Source organism: Macrosteles quadrilineatus, unplaced genomic scaffold (genome assembly GCF_028750875.1).
Source record: "Macrosteles quadrilineatus isolate MER2022 unplaced genomic scaffold, UCM_ALF_1.0 Scaffold_1__1_contigs__length_201487025, whole genome shotgun sequence".
NCBI lineage: Eukaryota > Metazoa > Arthropoda > Insecta > Hemiptera > Cicadellidae > Macrosteles > Macrosteles quadrilineatus.
This window is the reverse complement of record NW_026542594.1, coordinates 11,113,326-11,135,701: the sequence shown is the minus strand read 5'-3', so window position 1 is coordinate 11,135,701 and position 22,376 is coordinate 11,113,326. Positions and strand designations below refer to the sequence as shown.

Sequence of the window (22,376 nt, the reverse complement as noted above, 5' to 3'; positions counted from 1 at the left end):
GCAAAATAAAGAGCAGAACAACAGAAAGTCTAGTAAGCTACTGTTAGTAATAGGATACTTTTACACTGTTCCAGGACAGAAGAATGTTGATCAAAACATTAAAAACGCATAAAAAGTATAAAATAATAGTAGCCTACTTATAGATGATAACAGTCGTAAAATACACTGATAAAGATAACAATGACATAAAAAAATTCTTCTTTGCTTATTCTTTCTCTTTGTTCTTCCATACTTCCTTGAGTTTCTCTCCATCCACCCAGTCAACAAGTTACCATGGTTACTAATCACCCAATCACAGGCTACTAAAATTTTCATGGTTACCCAATCACAAAATGTTGTGACATAGCAAGCGCACGGCAGACAGATGTGTAGGCCTAAGGAGCAGACGATTGTCAGTGCAAACGGATAGCTTTGTTCGACATTTCTTTGTTTTTCTTCCATTTTATTTTTTCAAATAAACTGTGATTTTTTAAAAACAATAAAGTATGAGCCTACTGCATATAAAACAGAAGTAGATACACAACAAATTTCAACATGTTATACTAAAAAAACACAATTTATAAAACTTTCTAGGTTTTTTTCTTGGACAATGAGGTTAGGTTAGAGGAAGCCTATTATGTTGGTGGCACGGTCGGACCATCCGAGGTCGTATTAGCGAGGTTCAATAAAAGCAGTTCAGCAAGAGTCAATAAAAATTCTTTATTTTAATACCTTTAGTAATACTAATTGATGCTTTCCAAGTCCATCGCATTAGAGTACAGAACTTTTTAAAGATGCAAGCAACCATTTTGTTACGATACAGGATGTTTATTTAGAGCCTATAACATCCTGTGGACTTATGCGTATTGTTCCCATGGCCAAGTGTGGGAGCGGATGCCCAGATTCCTAGAAAGCGTTGGTTATACCAAACTGCTCTCAAAACAAGGTCGGTTAAAACAAACAACTGTAATATTTTACGAGCAAGGGCGAATAATCCGATTATCGGTTAATGCGAGGTCGCTTAAGAGGTTATACTGTATAATGAATCGTCTGTGAAATATTTAGGTTTAATGGTTAGTTATTCCTGTTATTATTATAGGCAATAGGCATGCTGTTGTGACGTAGCACACACCAATGCCGCGGCCTTGTATTAGAGGCTAGCCCGTACATACTGCTTACCATTAGTTCTATAGTATTCTTGGGTGTTCTCAACTGTTGTTTTATTTGCTATTCTTTAAATGTTTGGCGGTATCAACCTTGTTATCTACACTCAAAAACACACAAATTCTTCAATTTTAATTTTAAAATGTTTTTTCAACCCCTCTTGTTTTTGCAGGCTGTTGTTCATTCTCACACATGGAAAATATGGTTAACCCATTGTGGAAAATAGTATATTTGTTAAACAAGGACAAATTACAGTTTTAGTGACCAGTTTTATTATAAGCTACAGTTTTAAATAATATTGTGATTTTATTGTAATAACTAACAAGTCCAAGATATTGTGTGCATTATTTCTTGACTTGCAGCTCCTAGACATTCTGCACTATTTTTGCATAACTACTTATCTTAGAATTAGGAGCATATTTTCCAAGGATAGGACTTTGATTAAACACGATACTGAAAATTGACTTGAAATTATGTATTATTAGTCTACTGACAACACTTTGGTTTATTTTGGTTAATATAGACTACTAAGTACTTAAAACTTCCAATCAGAGTTTCCATCTTCAAAGTCGAATGAGAAATATAAAATGATATTTTTATGATTCCTGACAATAATTTACTTTCTTGAGCTACAAACTTCTCACTGAACTACAAATTCACAGACTGGATTTCAGTTCTTCAACCTTGGGTAAGGAATAGTTGAAGGGGTTTCAGGCCTGCAGAGGTAAAACAATATTTTGTCCCATTGAGAACTTCTTCAGAGAGTAAAATATCAGTGACATGTTGTGTGACTTTTTTTGCATCTATAAAACTCGAGACTATTGATTTTCTCACTTAAGCTAGCTGAGCTCAAAACCTCGTAACCTCATAGAAATACATCATAGATGTTACTTACAAGATATCTGTATTGTAGTATTATTTAACGTATTTGATAGATAATGTCATGTATGTGGTAAGTGGTGGTTTTAGTTATAAGGTGTTGAATTGTGAACCCGTCAAAGATTTCAGGAGTGTTAAAATGTTATTTTGTATTTATACCCAAGTTTTCGTCTCTATTGTCTTCTTTAAAGTTTTTTATAGTTATTATAATATTTAATTTAATGCTAGTAAGTAATATTTTAATTCTATGGTGGCATAATGTGTAATATGTTTTTCACCACACATACAAAATCAGTATCCATAGCATTGCAATAGAATTTCTTTTGTCACTGCTGCCTAACAACTATTTATTATTATTTTTGCTGATTCCTCAAATTATTTCTTTACATAACCTTAAAGTTGTAGTTGTGTTGACTATCAGTGTGCATTATTATTTTGGTGAATAGTGTTAATAGGGTATAGTGTGGTGAAAAATAGCGTTCGTACCAAAGACCGAAATGATTTTGCAGCTATATTCCCAAAAAATGTCTAATAATTTCAATAATATATCTTTGTCATTACTCATCACTAATGTTAATTGATTTAAAGTATCAAAATTATAATGGTGTGGTAGATTGTAGTAGTATTATCTGAGCAATGATCTTGTAACCAAAATGTATTGAGTTAAATTTGGTCTTTGTAGAACCTTGTGAAAATAAGGATAATCAACCATAAATTTCTAGACATGTTGTATTATTACACCATAAACAAGTTTAAAGGTGATTTGAATCTATATTTTGGAGTACTTTAAAATATTTTCTAGCAAAAAAACAAATAAAAAAAGACAAATTCACTCAAATATTTATTTATTTGTATAACTACTAGGTGCAGTTCCATTATTTATTGTCAAAAGCCTTGCAAAAAATACAATGTAACTAGAACTGTTAATGTACATAACCCTTGTATATAGCAATAAAGCTTAGATATTAAGCAGTTTAAGCAAAAATAAAATTCAGCAGGGTTGACAGCTCACTAGATTAATCGAGTGTGATATTATAATAAAAGAAGACATTACTTGCATTTTATCATGCATTTGAGCAGTAATCCCAATAATGGGAAATAATGTATAACTTTCCTGTTTCTCTTTTTCTCTTTTATTACATATTATTTTTTTACTGTAACGGAAGGTCTCACCACATGTATATATGTAGATTGTAGATTATATCATTCATTTCTTGCTTTCCCTGGATGTGGTTATGGTAATTTCAAATATTTTGCGGTGCTACAAATTTAACATATTAAAAAATATTCTATTTTAAACCTATGTTTAATTATTTTTTTTTTACTAAACAATATACATTTCTTCTGAGCCTGTAGAGCAAGGAGATTGTTAAACACTATTACTACCTCCTTGACTACATTTGAAAAACTAAATTTGTTTTCTAATGTACTCCACTTCTGTCCAACCCACAGTTCATGTTCCATATATGTGCCTTAGTTCTTTGATTATTCAACTCCATGACTTATATTTTAGGCTTAGGATTACAAAACAAACTTGTTTTCTCAGAAGGTTTGTGTATGTTGCTCTTGAGTTGTTCATCTACTACCGAGCTAAGCCTTAAGCACCTGACGCTCACTACTCGTGGTTACCGGTTAAGCTATGTTACATCGATAGTTCTGTTAGTGACAATAACATGACTTGTATCTAAATACTAGTGATTGTTCATGAAAACTACTGTTAATATTGCAATGGTTGAATACATTTGTTTTATTTTGCTGTAATTGCAAGATTATTTATCCTCCCAATGGCTTTTATGAAATTTAAGTGATTAACTCGAGATAGTAATAGTAATGTCCAGATAGTATAAATTAATTAAATGTGTGACAAAAACATATTAGGTCCCCAACAGCTGTAAATTATAGATCATTGATTGAGCGGAGCGAAGCTCTTATACTACACCCCTGCTTTTGTTTTACAAATACTCCTCCTGAACGGCAGAAGCGATTTGCACGAAATTTAGCACAGTCATAGTAAAAAACCATGGGAAGGTATAAATCTGAAATGGTACAAATCTGACCACAGGGCTTTTCACTATCGAACCTAACACTCGCCTATTGGGTCTGATGATGATTGGAGTATCCAATCGAAATCGATCACCACTTACCAACTTTTATATGTATTTACCGTCTTGTGAGTCAACAGTATAAGTGTAAATATATTATTACAAGTGTTATTAGACATATATGGTTTTTATTCAGATATATATATACAGGGTGTTCAAAAAAGGTGGGGATATATTTTACCTAGTGATCCCTTGGGCCAAAATAAAAAGAAAATCACATATAACATTTTTTCCAAAATCGCTTCGCTAACCAGATATCCGCCATTTTCTATTTTTTACATAAACATTTTTATCTTTAGACTTTTTCAACCAATCTTAACCCTTTGCGATCGGAAGGCCAGCAGGAGTGGCCACAACGCAGTCTGCAGCCAATCGGAATTCAATCCGTACTGACTTGGTTCCAACGGTCGGGTGGCCAGCTGTACTGGACAAGTCCTAGTACACGCCCCCTCGGCATTCATCATGGCGGCTCGCTCCCAGCAGCTCGGAATTGTTTTTACTGAAAACCTGCAATGTTAGCATAGGGGATATAAATTGTAATAAAACAATCGTAATGTTATAATGACAACTGATTTATTAAGTAAAAAAAACAGAAGAGATATTGAATATATACATACATTTGTTTGAAAATGAAAATTCTTTGACATTACGTATTTACTCAAAGTGTAAAATGAACGTATGTAGGCTACTCATACAAACAATGAGTTGAAAGTTCTCTTTAATCGTCTCGGATTTTTTTCACTGAATGATATTTTTCGAAACATTAACCCATGTGAAGTCCGGGATTGTTAGAACAAGTTTTACAAAAAAACTTTGACTTTTTTCTTTCTTTTCCTGGTCTTCTATCGCTACACACCGCACAGTCCTTTGTTTTACCTCCCTCAAGCGGATAGGGCAGATGAAGTTTTCCATTAAGTCGCTCGTCCTCGACTAAAGATGATGGTCTTCCTCGTTTTCGGACATTTCTTACTTCTCCAACCAGTTCTTTAATCAACATTTTTCTGTAACGTCTCTGGCGAACTACATTTTTCCTTTCTTGATTGGTATTGTATAGAATGAAGGAATTTACATTCGCTGTTTCTAAAAGACAAAAGAACATTTTCCTCCACCATTTCAGAGATTTTCTAGTAAATGATTACGAGGAAATGTACTGGTCTGCGATGTCTACACCACCCATATGCTTATTATATTCACAAACTGCAGTAGGTTTTTTTACCAACTCCCCTACTCCCCCTTTCCTGTAGCGCCTAACCGTTTGGGTAGAGTTATCACCGAACAGTGTACTTAAAATAGCCACCAATTTTTTGTCTTTCCACAACAGAAGAGACACTTCATATTTTTTTCTGTAGATTTTTGTTTCCCCAGTTTTTAATTTCAACTTAGGTTTAGGCAGGTTCTTGTTTGTTTGTTTTTTTGCTTTGTCCTTTTTAGGCCTAGCTGGTCTCACTTCTTCCGGCAATCCTTTCCTGTGTAGCGTGATAGTGCCGGTTGTATGGGCTTTCCATGCTAATAGTGCCTCTGCCAAATCAAGATTGGAGTAAAATCTGTCAGTGAAGACGTGAAGCCCTTCAACATCTCCCAGTGTTTGCTTAAGTTTGTCCACTAGGTGTAAAACAACACGACTTGTAGCTCCTAAATCAGGCCTAATCAAGCGCTCTGTGGTTGTTTTACCAAAATATGGTTCAATGGCACAAATATAGCCCGTAGTCGAATCTGACAAGACGAAAACCTTGATTCCTCATTTAATGGGTTTGTCCTTGTTGTAGGATTTAAATAGGATCCTTCCTTTGAACCCAATCATACTTTGGTCTACACTTACTTCATGCTGTGGGATAAAATACTCTCTAAATTTCTTATCGAGGTATGCAGCAACATTTCTTACCTTTCCTGATCGAGTTAATGTCCCAGCTAGGCCAGATGGGGATGGGGAGACATGCAGATTCCAGAAGATTTGTAAAAATCTTTCCTTACTGAACACATCTTTGAAGAATGGTTGGTAGTCAACCCAATTGTTTGAAAAGTAGTCACCTATCTCTGGTTTCTCATTCATCCCCATGTTAATTATGAGTCCAAAAAAAGCTTTCAACTCTTCCAGTGTAAGGTCTTTCCACAAAAGCCAGATGGATTTCTTCTGAAGTGGTGTATCTTTTCTGCAGCATACCGGTTTGTTTCTTTCACTATCTCTAACATTAAATCATTTGTGAAAAAAAGCTGAAAAAAGTCCAAAGGTGTTGTTGGCGTTTGGTCATTTGGTGGCTCATAACCACCATCATGTTTCCACAAAAACTTATTAAAATTATTATCCCCTTCAGACCATACCTTCCACTGTCCCGACACACCCATACCTTCTTCATTATCTGTCCCTTGGGCACCTTCACCATTGTTCTCTTCAACTTCCATGCCATCATTATTTCCACTTTCATGAACTGCTTCCGTGCTTAAATGTCCATTAAATTCCACATAGGCTGCTTGAACTCCATCACTTCCACAGTCCTCTTCAAAATTTTCTTGAGCTTCATATCCATCATCAACTTCTTCAAAAACCAAGTCCTCATACTCTGCAGCTAAATAAGTTGAATTAATGTCACTTTCGTGGTCTGATCCATAATAAATATCGGGATCGTCAGCATCTTCTTCGTCGGCAAACAGTAGATCTCTCAATTCGCCTGATCTTAAACGGTCGTCCATAATTTCTTATTTAAATATAGGGTAATTATATCAATCACGGACGTGTCGCTAAAAAATATTTTTTCTCACTATTCTTATGCTAAATTACGTCCTGGATTCAAAAATGATTGTCATTTTTTTTTGTCATTTTTCGGAAAAGCACCGTTTTCCCGGAAAAGTGGAAATACCCCCGCCGCAGCAAACCTGCAGACTAAGCGAATTTCCAATAACCTGATTGGATTTACACTAAAATGCCTCCATAAAAATAGCACATTTATTTCCTATTTAAATAGAATTAGTTTAACGAGTACTTAGGTTTGCTGCAACAGGGGGGGGGGGGGGTAAAAAAAGAATTTTTTATAAAATGATAATAGTTTAGTAAGAAATAAAAGTATTTTCCAAAATCAATCAAAATATGTTCATAAACAAGCAAACTACAACAGTTGACTTATTCTCCATAAGAATAACATGGGAATTTTAAAATTACAATTTTTTAAATTTTCTCCGTAACAATTAGGCGCATAATAACACTTCAATATACTAAATTATTTGTTTTTTTAAGCTCTACTAAATGGTTTAAAAAGAAATTGTGAAATTTTGTGTTTTTAGGGTCAAAAATGGGAAAACCCTATTTTTACCCCATAAAACCCCCCATAAACCCCCGTTCCCATAGTCCGATCATGCTGGTTCGCGAACTCATTCAAGTTTATCCCGCCTTACACCTTCAAACCAAATTTTATCAAAATCGGACAAAAATTACTCAAGTTATCGTGCGGATGGACATATATATATATATATATATATATATATATATCTCTATATATAGATATATAAAAATTTGAACGAATGGTGTTTTTGGCCTCTGGGGACATCAAAATGAAAAAGTAAATCGGTCCCGGGCTTAGGTCTTACCATGAGACCTACGGTAATAGCTACTTCCCTATAGGGAAATTCGCTAAAACGTAAAAAACAAAAAAAGATATGGGTCATGTGTATACTCAAATCAACCGGTAAAGCGAGCTGAACAAGAATATGTAAAAAATTTCAAGATCCGATTAATATTAATGGAGATACGGCCGAAAAAGCGCGGCCCGAAAAGTTCATTAGTCACAGGAACAACGGACATCAGGAGGATCCGTAGGTGCTGCTGTCTGTGGGAGCGATTTAGAGGTTATTTGGTGAATATATATTCTTTATACCCTTGATTATATTAGGTTAGGTTGGGTTAGGTTAGGTTAGGTTAAGTTAAATTAGGTTAGATTAGGTTGTCTAACCTTACCTAACCCAACCTAACTTAACCCTAGCAGTGGCCAATGCTAGAAGTGGGGACGGCCAACCCATTTTGGCGATTTTGCAGACATTTTTTTGAAAATTCGTAAACATTCAACCGTACAAGTAAACCTAGCCAACCTCATATTCATTTTGTTCGGAAAGAACAGGAGAATCTAGAAATAGTAATATCATAATGATTTAGACAGTGTATTTGATCGGTAAAGTGAAAAAAATAAAAAAATTTGAATTTTTTTTTTGAAATTTCAAAAGCGGCCTCGGTATTTTTTTTTTTTTTTGACGGATTTTTTATGGGAGATTCATTATATACATTTTGTAGACAATCTAATTCCCTACACAGAAATATATAACATGTTAGGAAAATATTTTTTTTATAAGTTTTTGGGGCGAAATATAATGACAAACGGAGAACCGAAAAAATTGAAAACCGTACAGTGTTAGTTTATGTTGTAAAAAGTTACATAATATATGTGTATACTAATAATGATATATACATGTTTGTAAAGCTAATGAAGTAAGGAATCAAAACAAGTCATAAAGTTTATGGTAAAAATAATTTTTTACCTATTAACATACATATATAAAATAATGTTTTTATATTTTAGCGATTTCGCGAGAAAAAAAATTCACAGTATTTAGTATACAACTTTTGTACCAAATTTTTTTACTTCACACCAACATAATAATTACCAAATAGAGGCTTGGAATAATAACAAACATAACCCAATTCTCACTTCTAAATGTTTATAAGAGATAAAACAGTTTTGTTGTAGGCCTAACTATTATAAAAGTGTAGCGCGTTTACGTAGTATATGTACAAATGTTCTTTTAATCAACTTATATTTACACAAAAACTTTAAACTAGATTAAAACTACAAATAAACATAAATCTGTCGAGGAAATCACCAAAAACTCAATTGTAAAACTGAACCAAAGCAACGGTTGTTATGACAGCACTTGTGCCAAAACAACAGGTGTTTATTTTTGTTGTCGCCACCACAAATGTTGCGATATAATGTTGCAAGCCTGCTGATCGGTTAGTTTATTAATTCCTCACTAGGTTGCAGCACTATACAGGCATCATAACACAGTTTGGAATATTACAAATGAAAACAATGTTGTTGGCCAGTCCTCCTGGACGCTCGAGTGTTCGTTGGATTTCATGTTGAGCAGCACCGCTGGCCGCCCGATCGCAAAGGACAACTGCTGTGGAAATAAATCCGACTTCCGTGTGCTAATGGCGGCGGCCAGTAGAGCTGGCCGCACGACCGCTGAGGAATGATGGCAAATATTCATTCCGATTGCAAAGTGTTAATAAAATTTGGCATGTATGTTAAGGTAGAAGAGACCTATGTCATAAAAAAATCATCTTGAATCAATTTAAAATTTCAAAATGGCGGTCATTTTAATTTTTTAAACTTAAATTACTCAAAAACAGCTGATTTTATGAAAACATGTCAACAACACTTTTATTTAGCATTTTTAATTCCCTATCAAACAGTACCAAGTTCAGAAAAATCAAATAAGAAATAGCTGAAATATTAAGATTTTTAGTTGTAAAATGGGGTAGAAAAAGACAGAAGCTTGTCAGGTTTGACCCATTTTACAACTAAAAATCGTAATATTTCAGCTATTTCTTATTCAATCTTTTTGAACTTAAAGTCGTTTGATAGGGAATTAATAAGGCTAAATAAAAGTGTTCTAGAAGTTTTTTTTGTTTCATAAAGGTGAAATTCTCATGAGTTGCACACCAGACCTGACCAAGACGAGTTTTAAACCCTCGGTCTGTGGTGCTGTCTTCTGGCCAGGGAAATAACACCTTGAACCCCCCCCCCCCTCAAACCTATAGTTGGAGGATAGTAGCACTATGCTCGACTCCGGTGTGACGGTTTGCATGCGATAGATTGAATGGATTGTCATTATTTAATAACATACACAAATACATGAGAAGCTTGTAGATTGGTTATTTCACATGAGGACAAAGAGCTTTTCGTTAATCAGAAATGATGTTTCAAACAAAAGTTTTAAAATACCAAAGTATTTATTTATACAAAATATACAAAATCAATCATAGGTACATAATAAGTTACAGTTAACTTGCAATACACAACCAACCAAATAGCTACAAAAAACAGTTTTTATATTATAGAACAAAAATTAGCAAACAAACAAATAACACTTTCAATTTTTAAATAAAAATTATTTAAGGTGGGCGTATGTCTATGGCACTATATTATGCCCTTTTGGAATGGCTTTTATAGTTAGTTTGTTTAACATGAATAAATAATAGGTTCACTGAATATCTCATCAATACAATGGTTCTTGTGAGGGTGGTGTGAACCTTCCAGTGAACAGTTTATGCTGAATCCAGTTTCTTTAGGACACAGCAGCATTACTCTTCCTGACAGCTCTAGACTTGATGTTTTCCATAGTTCTGGTTATCATCCAGTAGGCGAAGGCGGGAGAGAGAGATTCCATTGTTTTGATAACACCCACCTGTTGTAGACACAAATAGTAAATACTTCAAACGGTTGGCAATGATTTTGCATGAAAGAGTTAAGACAATTGTGGAAGCTGCTTGAGAAGAATGCTATTCCCAACTGATTAGTGTAGCTGCCAGATTCTATAAACAATCACTTCCCTTACAAATAAGGCCCTGTCTGAGTTTGCGGTATTAGATCTATTAAAAAAAATATTTTTTACACAATATTTCTTAGTTTTTAAGTTGTTCCTACTGTAAAAATGGATAATACTCCATGAACCTAAATGCACAATCCCAAAACCACAAAAGAGTGTTAACTACTTTTGTCTAACTCAAACCAAATAGTACAGTAAAACCTCGCTAATCGAATTTCAGAGGGAAGACAATATATTTTGAACTATTGGATGTTTGAAATATAGAGAGTTAGAATTATAGAGGTCAGAGTCAATAAATTTTGAATTATGGAGATCCCAGTTTAAAGTGTCGAGTTTGAGTTATAGAGGTCAAGAAATAAAGTTCGAACAATATAGGTCCAAGTTTATTTTTAAAAAGCTAAACAGAATACTGTGCATAGTTCAAACACATCTCTTGGACAAAATACTGTAAATATGTATTACGGTACAGGACATATTGAATACAAACAAAATAACATATTAAACCAGATAAAATGACATTGAAGCAAAAACAAATTAATGACAAAATGTATTTACTGTGTTATACAGTATGTAGATTTCACCAGTACTTATTTTACAAACATTGTTCATTCAGTATTAAAAAAGTCTGTAGTTCGTTTTGAATTGAATATCAATAGTGTTCTCAATAGTTAAAATGGCTGAAAATATGTTATCACTGCCACCACTATCTCGTCATCTGTCAACGTTCATATTTCAACAGGCGTATTTTAGCGAATTTCCCTATAGGGAAGTAGCTATTACCGTGGGTCTCATGGTAAGACCTAAGCCCGGGACCGATTTACTTTTTCATTTTGATGTCCCCAGAGACCAAAAACACCATTCGTTCAAATTTTTATATATCTATATATATATGTGTGTCCATCCGCACGATAACTTGAGTAATTTTTGTCCGATTTTGATAAAATTTGGTTTGAAGGTGTAAGGCGGGATAAACTTGAATGAGTTCGCGAAACAGCATGATCGGACTATGGGAACGGGGGTTTATAGGGGGTTTTATGGGGTAAAAATAGGTTTTTCCCATTTTTGACCCTAAAAACACAAAATTTCACAATTTCTCTTTAAACCATTTTGTAGAGCTTAAAAAAACAAATAATTTAGTATATTGAAGCGTCATTATGCGCCTATTATAGAGAAAATTCAAAAAAATTGTAATTTTAAAATTCCCATGTTATTCTTATGGAGAATAAGTCAACTGTTGTAGTTTGCTTGTTTATGAACATATTTTGATCGATTTTGGAAAATACTTTTATTTCTTACTAAACTATTTTATAAAAAAAATCTTTTTTACCCTCCCTGTTGCAGCAAACCTAAGTACTCGTAAAACTAATTCTGTTTAAATAGGAAATAAATGTGCTATTTTTATGGAGGCATTTTAGTGTAAATCCAATCAGGTTAATGGAAATTCGCTTAGTCTGCAGGTTTGCTGCGGCGGGGGTATTTTGCCCTTAATTCGAATTGCAGAGGCTTACGGTAACACAGTTCGAATTGTAGAGATTGACTTCAAATTTTGGAAGAAACAGTTCAAATTACAGCAAGAAAATTTGAATTGTAGAGGCTCAAGTAGGTGCAAATTCGACTTGTAGAGTCTTAAGCGTTGATTAAGCGTTAAAAAACACTTTGAATTACCGGTATATTTTTTTTAAATTTTAGAGGTTTTCTGAGGGGAACAGAAAAACATAACTAACTATAGAGGCTTTTGAATCAGCGAGATTCTACTGTATTAAAAATCTAAACCATGCATTCTTTGAAACATTTGGTTTTAGCTCTGTAGCCTACACTTTGTATGGTTATGCTGTCCATGATCAGTTAGCTTTTGGCAAATGATCCTCTCTAAAGAACCATCTGATCTTACACAGTAACAAAGCTGTCACCTGGTTTATTCAAATCTCATTCTTCACTCAATAATGTGTCGGTGTGGTAGAAATCTAATCTAATTTGTTTATTGAAATATAAACAATGTATAAACTACTAACCAGCAGGGAGTGGGGGAAGTAGCCAGTAGTGTGTTCCTCAATGCCAACGGTGCGCAGAGCAGAGCTGACGTACTTGCCAGGGGAAGGGGCCATCCATGTGGGCTTCTTGATCTTGGACATCTTAGTGGCTACGTAGCCCGGGGTCAGACACTGCACTGTGATGCCGTAGCGCTTGTACTCCGACGACAGATCCCTGCTGAATTTGGACACAAACACCTGCACAATCACACAAGCAGTTAAGTATTTATATGGTTGTAATTATGTTTTGAGATGATTGGCATTTTTAATGGTCACAGTCTATTGGAACAAAGTATGAAAGTCAGTCTGTTGTCTAAGTTCTTTCCCTGCAGAATGTAAGGGCCTTAAATAGCTTACCTTGTTGGACTGAGCTATGAAGGTAGATATTTTACATACACTTATAAAATCAATTGTTCTACAAATATATAATAATTCATGATTTTTTCCACTTGATGCAGGGCCGAATTTACCTAGGGGCGGACGGGACGAGCGCCCGAGGCTCCCAGACCCAGGGGGCCCCTTCTTAATAAGTTCAAAAATTAATTAGGCCCTTACCGAATGAATGGCCGTTATGGGTAGTTGAAAATTATGATCTTGGGAAATTTATACGAATACTGTAAATTGCCGCGATTGCAAGAAATCATGACAGCCGTAGCCGTGATCGCGGGAAATCATAACGAGTTCTGCAGCAGTTGAAATATGATCCTAGATAATGGTCGGGATCGCAACTAATTGTCACGAGTATTGAGATAATGGTGGATAATGCCGTGATCACGGGAATCATCCCAAACTACGTCGAGATCCTATAAAAAATAGTCACAGGATTTGAACATACCAACTAAAAAGTATACTGTTTATCACGAAAAACAGAGACGATTGCGGCAAAACCCGATTGCAGGTTTTGCCACGATCGTGTGAAATCATCACAGGTGTTGTCCCGATTGCCGTGGTTGAGTAAAATAAAGGGGTTCACATGGTCGCTTAGAAGATAAACGAATGTTCCTGCTATCAGAAGACATTATCACATTTGCTGCCATGATCAAGAGGAATTTTCACGGATTTGGCCATGATCTAGTAATGATTACGGAACTGCTGTGATCGTGGGGAATCATCAGGGATGTTGACACGATTGTAGGAAATCCCCACATATTTTGGGGTGATTTTCATATAAGAGCACCAGTACAGATATCCAAAATCGCGAGAAATCATTGCGGATGTTGCTGCGATCAGGGAAAGCACCACGGTTGTTGCCGCAAAAGTGTTATAGAATGAAGTAAAGCTTTCAAAGTTTTTGCATTTTCTTTTATTTACCTTAATTAATTATAATTAATTAATTTTAGTTAGGCTATTTGTTCATGTGTTTTTATTCAAGTCACAAATGAAGTATGTATTGCACCAGATTTAAAAAGTTCTTTAATCTATGGTATTACAGTGAAAAATAAATTTTAAATAATCCTTATAGGCCTTCTTCGTGCTAGTTATTTTATTTTGACTGGATTTTTTAATTATTTGTTGAAAAGGATATTACACTTTAATCTTTGACTTAGGCCTATTGAAACAATTGGACTGTTTCAATAGGCCGAAATCGAGCAAAACTGAAACTTGTATTAAAAGAATAAACAAAAAACATAAACAGCAAGACCTTAATCAAAGAGTCACTCTAAAATAATTTATATGACTGATTATAGAATATAAAAAATATTATGATGTAAAAATATAAAAGTAATCTACAATATTTAAATTCACATTCACTCTCATGCTGCTTTTGTTATCTCTTACTTATAGTAGGCACACACTCTATGAACACACAGATGTCAACCACACACTGTAAAGTGAGCTTTTGACCTAATGTAGCTCAATTCCTCTCTTGACGCCAACCATTGCTACTCTTATTCTAGCATTGTTAAATTATTTCTACGATATGTTCTGTTTTAGGCGTGTTTAAATTAAGGGCCCCAACCCAAATCTCTGGTTGGGAACATAAGAGGGTAAGCAAATGGATCTAACGACAGATCTAGAATGGATACGCGTTTAACATTATTAGTATTGAAAAAAACTATACGATTTATTTGGCCAGGTGGTGCTTTGTTTTCAGCTTTAAAAATTGCTGTGACATCTATACAGGTAACACCATTGTAGCGAGGGAAGACACTTCTTATGTCTCTTATTATGTATGTAGAATCTCACTTGACTCCTCGGAGCCCTCGTCCCTGCAGAATGTCTGCCACTGTTTTCAAAAATTTGCAAATAAGCATTGTGACCCTAATTCCCGCATATTCTTTCATTGCATTTTTTGTTTGAATTGTGCTTAATTCTCCTTTGGGTTCTAGTGACATTGTTGTACTTACTTATATATCAATGAGTATTCAGGATCATCACCTTCTTGAGGAATTAGAGGGCCTAATCGGTGGTAAAACGTGTCATGAACCTTGAAATTGTCGATCCCCTGTGGAATTTTCTCATTTTTAATGAGATTTGGAGCTGATCATGACAGAACTGAATTGACGAATTTTATCCAAATAATTTCTGGATATAAGTCTCACAGTCTTTTTTTTGGATTGGGAGTTTCCAATAAGATCCTGAAGGTATGGTGAATTGTACAAATGAGGTAAACGAACCTTTCATTTATGGCAACAAAGAGTAAAAACTTAACCGTCTCGGTCAGTCTTTTCTTGCTTAAAATGTAAGCCACTACAATGTAAACATTTAACGTTCATTTGTCCGAGATTGTATATATCACAACGGTGGTTCTACCACTATGTACCCGTCAAATGTTCAATTGAGAGGTTTATGCAAGCGGTCATGTCCACGTTCCCTCCAGCCACTCTTTAAGTTCTTCGTCGTACTCGCGGCATTTGATTTTAAATTGAAATGAAATATGAAACAACAGAAAACGCTATAAAGGAATTGGAATTTTGATACACATTGTAAATTAGATGATAATATGGTAATGCAACGGATAACTGCCCTGTGAATAATCGAACTGTAACTACATGATAATCAGTAAAGTACGATGTAAGGTCAATCAACACACTGTAAAGTGAGCTTTTCCGACCTAATGTTGCAAGCCAAATCCCTCTCTTGACGCAAACCAGTACGACCCGTAATATAGCACTGTTAAATTATTTCTACGATAGCTTCTGTTTTAGGCGTGTTTAAATTAGGGGCCCCAACCAAAGTCTCCAGTTGGGAACATTGGAGGGCAAGCAAGTGGATCTAACGACGGATCTAGATTCGCGTTTAACATTATTAGTTTTTGAAAAAAAAAAGAAACTAAGATTTATTTGGTCTGGTGGTCCTCTGTTTTCAGCTTTAAAAATAGTGGCGACATTTATACAGGTTGCATCCAGGGACGTATTTAGGTATGTGCCGCCTCTAGGCAACAAAGTTTGCCGCCCCCCCTCCCCGCTCCACAACCCACTTTTAAAATTTCAGCGCACACCCCGACCTCCCCAATGGCCAATACATGCCCTTGCAGCTGATTTTGTAGAAAAATAATCGGTAATATTGCATGCTGCTTCAACAAATTTAATAACTTTTTCACCACACTATGATGTTTTTAGCTGTTTTACATGCCTTAATTGGTGGCTGAAAGTTGCGTTTTGCCGGCCATGCTAGCTGTCATCGTCATTTGGGGACCGAGTGGGTTCTTACGCTAAATTATTACTAGGGCCGCAAAATCAGCTGATCGCTTACTTTCTTAAAACATGAATGCATATTAAATACACAATCAGTATCCATAGCATTGCAATAGAATTGTTTTATTGTCACCGCTGCCTAGCAACTATTTATTTTAATTTTTGCTGATTCCTCAAATTATTTCTTCACATAACCTTAAAGTTGTAGTTGTGTTGCCTATCAGTGTGCATCATTATTGTGGTGAATACTGAATAGTGCTAATAAGGTATAGTGTGGTGAAAATAGCGTTTGTACCACGGACCGAAATGGTTTTACAGCTCTTGATCGTTTTAAGTCGACTTCGTCTCGAACTTAAAAACTATCTCAAGCCAGCGAAACCTCATTTTCGGCCCTAGGTACGAAATATACTATTTCATTTCGACCCCTTTAAACGGACGTTTTTTGTGCCGTTCTTATGCAAAACATTCTGACTGGGATAGGCCTACACGGAATGCAACTTTTTTTTATCCAAACAGCATTTTTACACTCCTATATTTTGCGGCTTGAAACGGCACATAAATTGTCTGTATGCAATGGTTCTTATAACGCGTTTCATTGAACACTTTTAGTCAGATCCACTTGAGAGACGTGCTATTGGCTTTGATTTGAAATGAAATAAATATGTTTACTTATATTATTTTTTAATTTACAAAAACACATGAATCGCAAAGAAAAAATTACGTACTTTTACAGAAAGAATATACAGTTTTAAACTAGTTAAGTTTGGTACAGTAGTAAGTATTTTGTTCACACTTTCCTTCTTGATTTCAACCTAGCAAAAAAGAACTTGCAGCTAGCGCTGCCGCTGCGTAGTGGTCAGTATGAAGTAAACAAAGGGGAGTGTTTTCTTCGTTTGTCACTACATAGCGGCCGGCACGGCGACCCGCTCCCCCGGCGAGCGTGTCCGCCAGACCAATAGGGGGCAGCACGGACAACTCTACACAGCTGTGTAATAAACTATTGACGTTTGTTTGACTTTAATGCGTTCTGAAATAGTTCTATACTTAATCAAAATATTTAAAATGGCTGTTTTGCCGTTCCCAGAATTTTTTGCTACATTTTTTTTAGATTAAAACCTTTTTTATTTTATTTTTTTACCCTCAAAATTTTGCCGCCCCTAAAATTTGCCGCCCTAGGCGGGCGCCTAGTCCGCCTATTCGGAAATATGTCCCTGGTCGCATCATTGTAGCGAGGAAAGCCAATTATTTTGTCTCTTATTATGTACATAAGAATCTGCCTTAACCCCTCGGAGCTCTCGTCCCTACAAATTTCGGCCACAGTTTTAAAAGATTAGGCAAATGGGTTGGCAATGTGACCCTATTTCCTACATATTTTATCATTGAAACTTTCCTTTCAAGTTCAAGTGTCTTGGATCTTGAAATTGTAGATCCCTGTATGATCCTCTCATCTAAATGAGCTTCAGAGCTGGCCATGGCAAAGGCGGAATTGAATTGACGAATTTTATTCTAATAATTTCTAGATCCAAGCCTCACAGCCCTGATTTCAGATTGGGAGTTTCCAATAAGTTCCTTAAAGTATGGTGAATTCCGCAGATGAGGTAAATGGTTCTCTCATTTATAGCAAAAAAGAGTAACAATTGAACTGTATCGGCCAGACTTTTTTTTTTGCTTAAAATGTAAGCCACCACAATGCAAACATTTAACGTTCATTTGTCAAGGTTAGAATATGTATCCCACACGATGGTTGCCACTCTGTAATCTTCAAATGATACATTGGGAGATTGATGCAAGCGGCCACGTTCGCGTTTCCTCCAACCACTCACAGTCTTCGTCTTACTGGTAGCATATTATTTTAAATTTATATGAATTACAAAAGTTAACAAAACAACCAAAAACACTACAACGGAATTGTTGTACACATTGTAAATTACATGATATTGTGATGTAACTGCACTGGAAATAATCACTTTCAAACATTCATTTCATCACACCAAACTGTAACCAAAACAACACGATCATTCAGTAAAATATGATGTAAGGTAAATACATTCAACTATTTACAAACAATTTGTTGTCAAGTCTTGATAGGAAACTCTTTATTTAAGAAACAGATATAGTTAACAGATGTTAAAATAAAAATATAGAACTCTGGCTTTGCTCTGGAATTAATAAGTTCCGCAGTCTAAGGTCAAACTTAAAAACTAAAAATAATTAAATATTTATTCTAAACACTTTGTTGTCTAGTATTGATAGGATGCTCTTCATCATGAACCAGACTTAGTTAACAGATTGAAATGAAATATAAATTCCAGCTTTGCTCTGGAAGTTTTAAGTCCTGCAGTCTGTGGTTAACCTTAAAAACTATTTCAAACTACGTCCATATGTTATTTGTAAACAAAGGGAAATGAGTTTAATCAAATGTCAACAGATGGCGCCGCCTTCCAAACTTTAGCCCTTAACTGTACTTAAGTGATGCCCTTTCATAATATTCTGAGACGTATTTGCACATCTACATGAAAATACCTTTAATTTGACACCTCAAACGTTAAAATCCATCAAGCGGTTATCGAGCTATGACTGTGAAAAGAAAACTGCTTGCGTATTAATATATAGATACAGTTAGAACAAACCAAAAAATCGTACATTGAAAATATTTTAACAGTTAAAATATTATATAAAATTACTTTATACAAAATTAAACATACTGATATTCTAACATGTTTAAATATTATTTCACCATTACATTGCTTATACTGTAATAGTTAAAATCAGTGTGCATGTAAGACACATTACATTGTGTATATAATCGTATATTCATGCTGGGGGCCCCATATTGGCAGATTTGCCCAGGGCCCCTGAAGCACTAAGTCTGGCCCTGACTTGATGCTAGTACAATGTATCTTTAGAATTGAGTTTAATTTCAATGTATCTTGAGAAATAATTATGGTTTAAACATCCGAGCTGCAATTTCATTCCCATCTATTGATAACTTTAGGTCTTTTTTAAACTAACTTTAAACACGTTGGTGTTTAGCCAGTTTTTGGTTTGATTGCCGCAGTGCCAAACAGAATTAATTGTAGTCCTGTTCTCAGCTACATGATGTTTTTATACTTGTTTATCTTAGTTATAAATGTTCCATACAAAAGTTAATACAGTCCACTCTTGGTAATTCAAACACTTGATAATTCAAAACTTTCGATAATTCAAAATGAAGGCTCAGTCCCTAGAGAATCTCTCAATATTTCAAATTTTTACCATGCATTTTGATACACTCGGTATTTCAAAGTCCAAATAGAGGGCAGGTCAATTTGTAACACGCAGTAATTCAAAGTTTCGTCGGAAAAACACTCTATAATTCGAAGTAACTCAGTAATTCGAAGTTTCGTCGGTTGGCACTCTATAATTCGAAGTCATGCTGTAATTCGAAGTTTCGTCAAAAAAACACTCTCTAAATCAAAGTCACGCAGTAATTCGAAGTTTAGTCTGCAAAACACTCTATAATTTGAAGTGATCTCTTCCTGTTATAACAGGAAACTATACAGTACAGTACATCCTGTCCTGTTCCCATGGTAGGCTAGTGTTGGACGTTATGATGTTTGTTTAGTTAGAGCAGTACTGAGTTAGTTCGCTGACTTGTTTTTCTAAGTTGGCAATCCGATCTCTAGATTGCGCGACATCTCCTTGAGCACAAACGTAGTTGTCGACAACTGATAGTTCAGCTATTGGCGAAATATATAGCGCTAAATAACAGTTGCAACTATGTACATTAACTGAAAAATAAGCCGTTGATTGTGCTAAAAGTGTACTAAAATACGGTATGATGTTTTATTGTAACGTGCTGTACCTTTGTATGTATTAAACAAACGAACTCTCTGTAATTCCAATGGTTTATTTTTCTCCCGATAAATCAAACTCTTGATAATTCAAAACTCTTGATAATTCAAATTGATATGCTTGGCCCACCAATTTTGAATTATCAAGAGTCTACTGTATTTGGAACCCAATAAAAAATTGGACCAATCGGGTCGGCACTGATTAAAAAAGTTGCTAGAAAAAAGTAGGGCCAACCCCATTGCTCCTCAGGTAATTTTTCGGTTTTCGAGGGTAATTAGCTTTAGTTCTTAGATTGGTCGCTAGTAGTCCATCACTGACCTCTATCTGTGATTTGGTGAAACACTGCACAACCCTGGGCACCGGCCCGATCAAGTCAGCATGTTGCTTTTCCTCCCTACCTAGTACCTACCTATGCCCGCCCGGTTGTGGCATTCAACGTGTTAAATAGGTAGCCTACATGTTATGCAGTACTGTCCTGATAATTAGACCAATTCATTAATACCAAGGCAAAAATGTGGTTCGGATTCCACTTTAAGGTGTAGGTCCCTTAGTTGCCACTAGCTGTATGGCTATTAATTAACAGATATGTCTAAGGAATATTGTCTAGGAAGGTTCAGTGACGTGTGCCGGCCGGCCAATTATGTTAAATGTCCACCGTGTTCGTGTTATGTTTGTGTGTTCGATGTATTTAAGATTTGACGACATTCAACGAATGTAATATTTTAACGTTCCGTTTTTGATAATGACTACGTAGTAGTCGAAACTATAGTCAACAGATACCGACTAAGGAATTGTGGACGTCAAGGTACGTAACCTGTTATATATGGAATATGTCAGCCTTAGTCACTAACAAGACTACAAGATCGCGTCACTCATCCTACACTCATCTCCATTCATACTTGGCTTAAAATACCTACTTTGTATGGTTGCCATTTCAATGAAAAAGTATTAAGGTAACTCAGTACTCAAATATAGTTTTTTTTTAATTTTTTTTTTTATTATTTAGTTTTGTAGAACAGACTTTTCTGAACACGTAGATAATAAAAATTAAGGAAGAAAAAAATTATTTTTAAAAATTTCAGCTACTTTTATAAACTATTGCAGCCTAATTTAGCATGTCCAAGGTCCTACTACTAATCAAGACGCAGAGGGTACGCTGTCAAATATTAATTTTTTTAAAACATTTTTTATTATTTAGTTTTGTATAACACATTTTCCTGAACACGTACATACCAAAATTATGGAAGAAAAAATTATTTTAAGCTATACAGCGACTTTTATACACTCTTACTTTAGCATGCCCAAGGGTCCTACTAATACCCGTGACAGGGGGTACTTGTGTCGTTTTCCGAAAGTCAAGTGGTTTTTAGTCAGGTACACTTTTCTTCCTCAATTATAATCCAATTTCAATAAAAATTGGTGTGTGTGTTCCTCATATGATAAGGAACAATAATACGAATCAGTTTCCATGACAACCAAAAACCTTTGAAATAAAAAAATATTTTATGTTAAAAAATTACAAAATATTTTATAAAATTTTCAAAATCATACAAACAATTTAATTTTGCTCAAAAACTTTTTTTCTTCATATTATTGTTGGTAGTAATGTATTAAACTGGAAACAAAAATTTCAAGTTGATAGGTTAATATTTGTAAAAGTTATGTGTACCTAAAAACTGTCATTTTAACATGGGCGGGATAGGGAGTACTGTGTCACCTTAAAGTATGTGTTATGTAAAGTCAAGTGTATTATAAAGGGCTGTGGAGAACAGACAGTAAGGGCAGTGATGCTTCACCTCACTCAGTGGGTGTTGGTAAAATGTTGCAAAACACTGTTGCAAATCGTAAAACCTGTTTGCTGACAATTTTAAACACTTCAATTTCTATTAGAGTAGGTTGTCCTACCTTTTAAACAAAAAATTCAGATTTTGAATTGAGAAGCTTCCGAAAAGAATTTAGAGTTTTATAACATTTTCTACTAATAAGCCCTCCCAAGATATTTGAGTAAGGGGAGTTGCACACAATTGTAAGTGTGCACACTGAACAACATTGTCTCGGGCAAAAAATCTTAAAAACTTGCACCTGATAGGCCCAAACACAAGTCTGTCTGTGTGGGCTTGTTGAAATGCCTAAAGAAAATTCACTAACAAATTGAC

General features: G+C 35.0%; 2 protein-coding genes across 3 annotated transcripts in view; one reads left to right on the top strand and one right to left on the bottom strand.

Annotated features, from left to right (window-relative positions):
- LOC129001749 (probable E3 ubiquitin-protein ligase HERC4) overlaps window positions 1–3,783 on the top strand; it is a 167,156-nt gene extending 163,373 nt beyond the window's left edge. For both annotated transcript variants that reach the window (XM_054429189.1, XM_054429181.1), the window contains one exon: window positions 1,316–3,783. The gene's annotated coding sequence lies outside the window, so the exon portion shown is untranslated. The remainder of the gene's footprint in view (window positions 1–1,315) is intronic.
- Window positions 3,784–10,103: 6,320 nt separating this feature from the next.
- The window catches only part of LOC129001760 (very-long-chain 3-oxoacyl-CoA reductase), a 54,290-nt gene continuing 42,017 nt past the window's right edge, over window positions 10,104–22,376 (bottom strand). The window contains exons 6-7 of the mRNA XM_054429202.1: window positions 12,731–12,946; window positions 10,104–10,577 (exon numbers count right to left, since the gene is read on the bottom strand). Of these exons, the coding sequence (XP_054285177.1) occupies window positions 10,458–10,577; window positions 12,731–12,946 (336 nt within the window). The 3' untranslated portion in view covers window positions 10,104–10,457. The remainder of the gene's footprint in view (window positions 10,578–12,730; window positions 12,947–22,376) is intronic.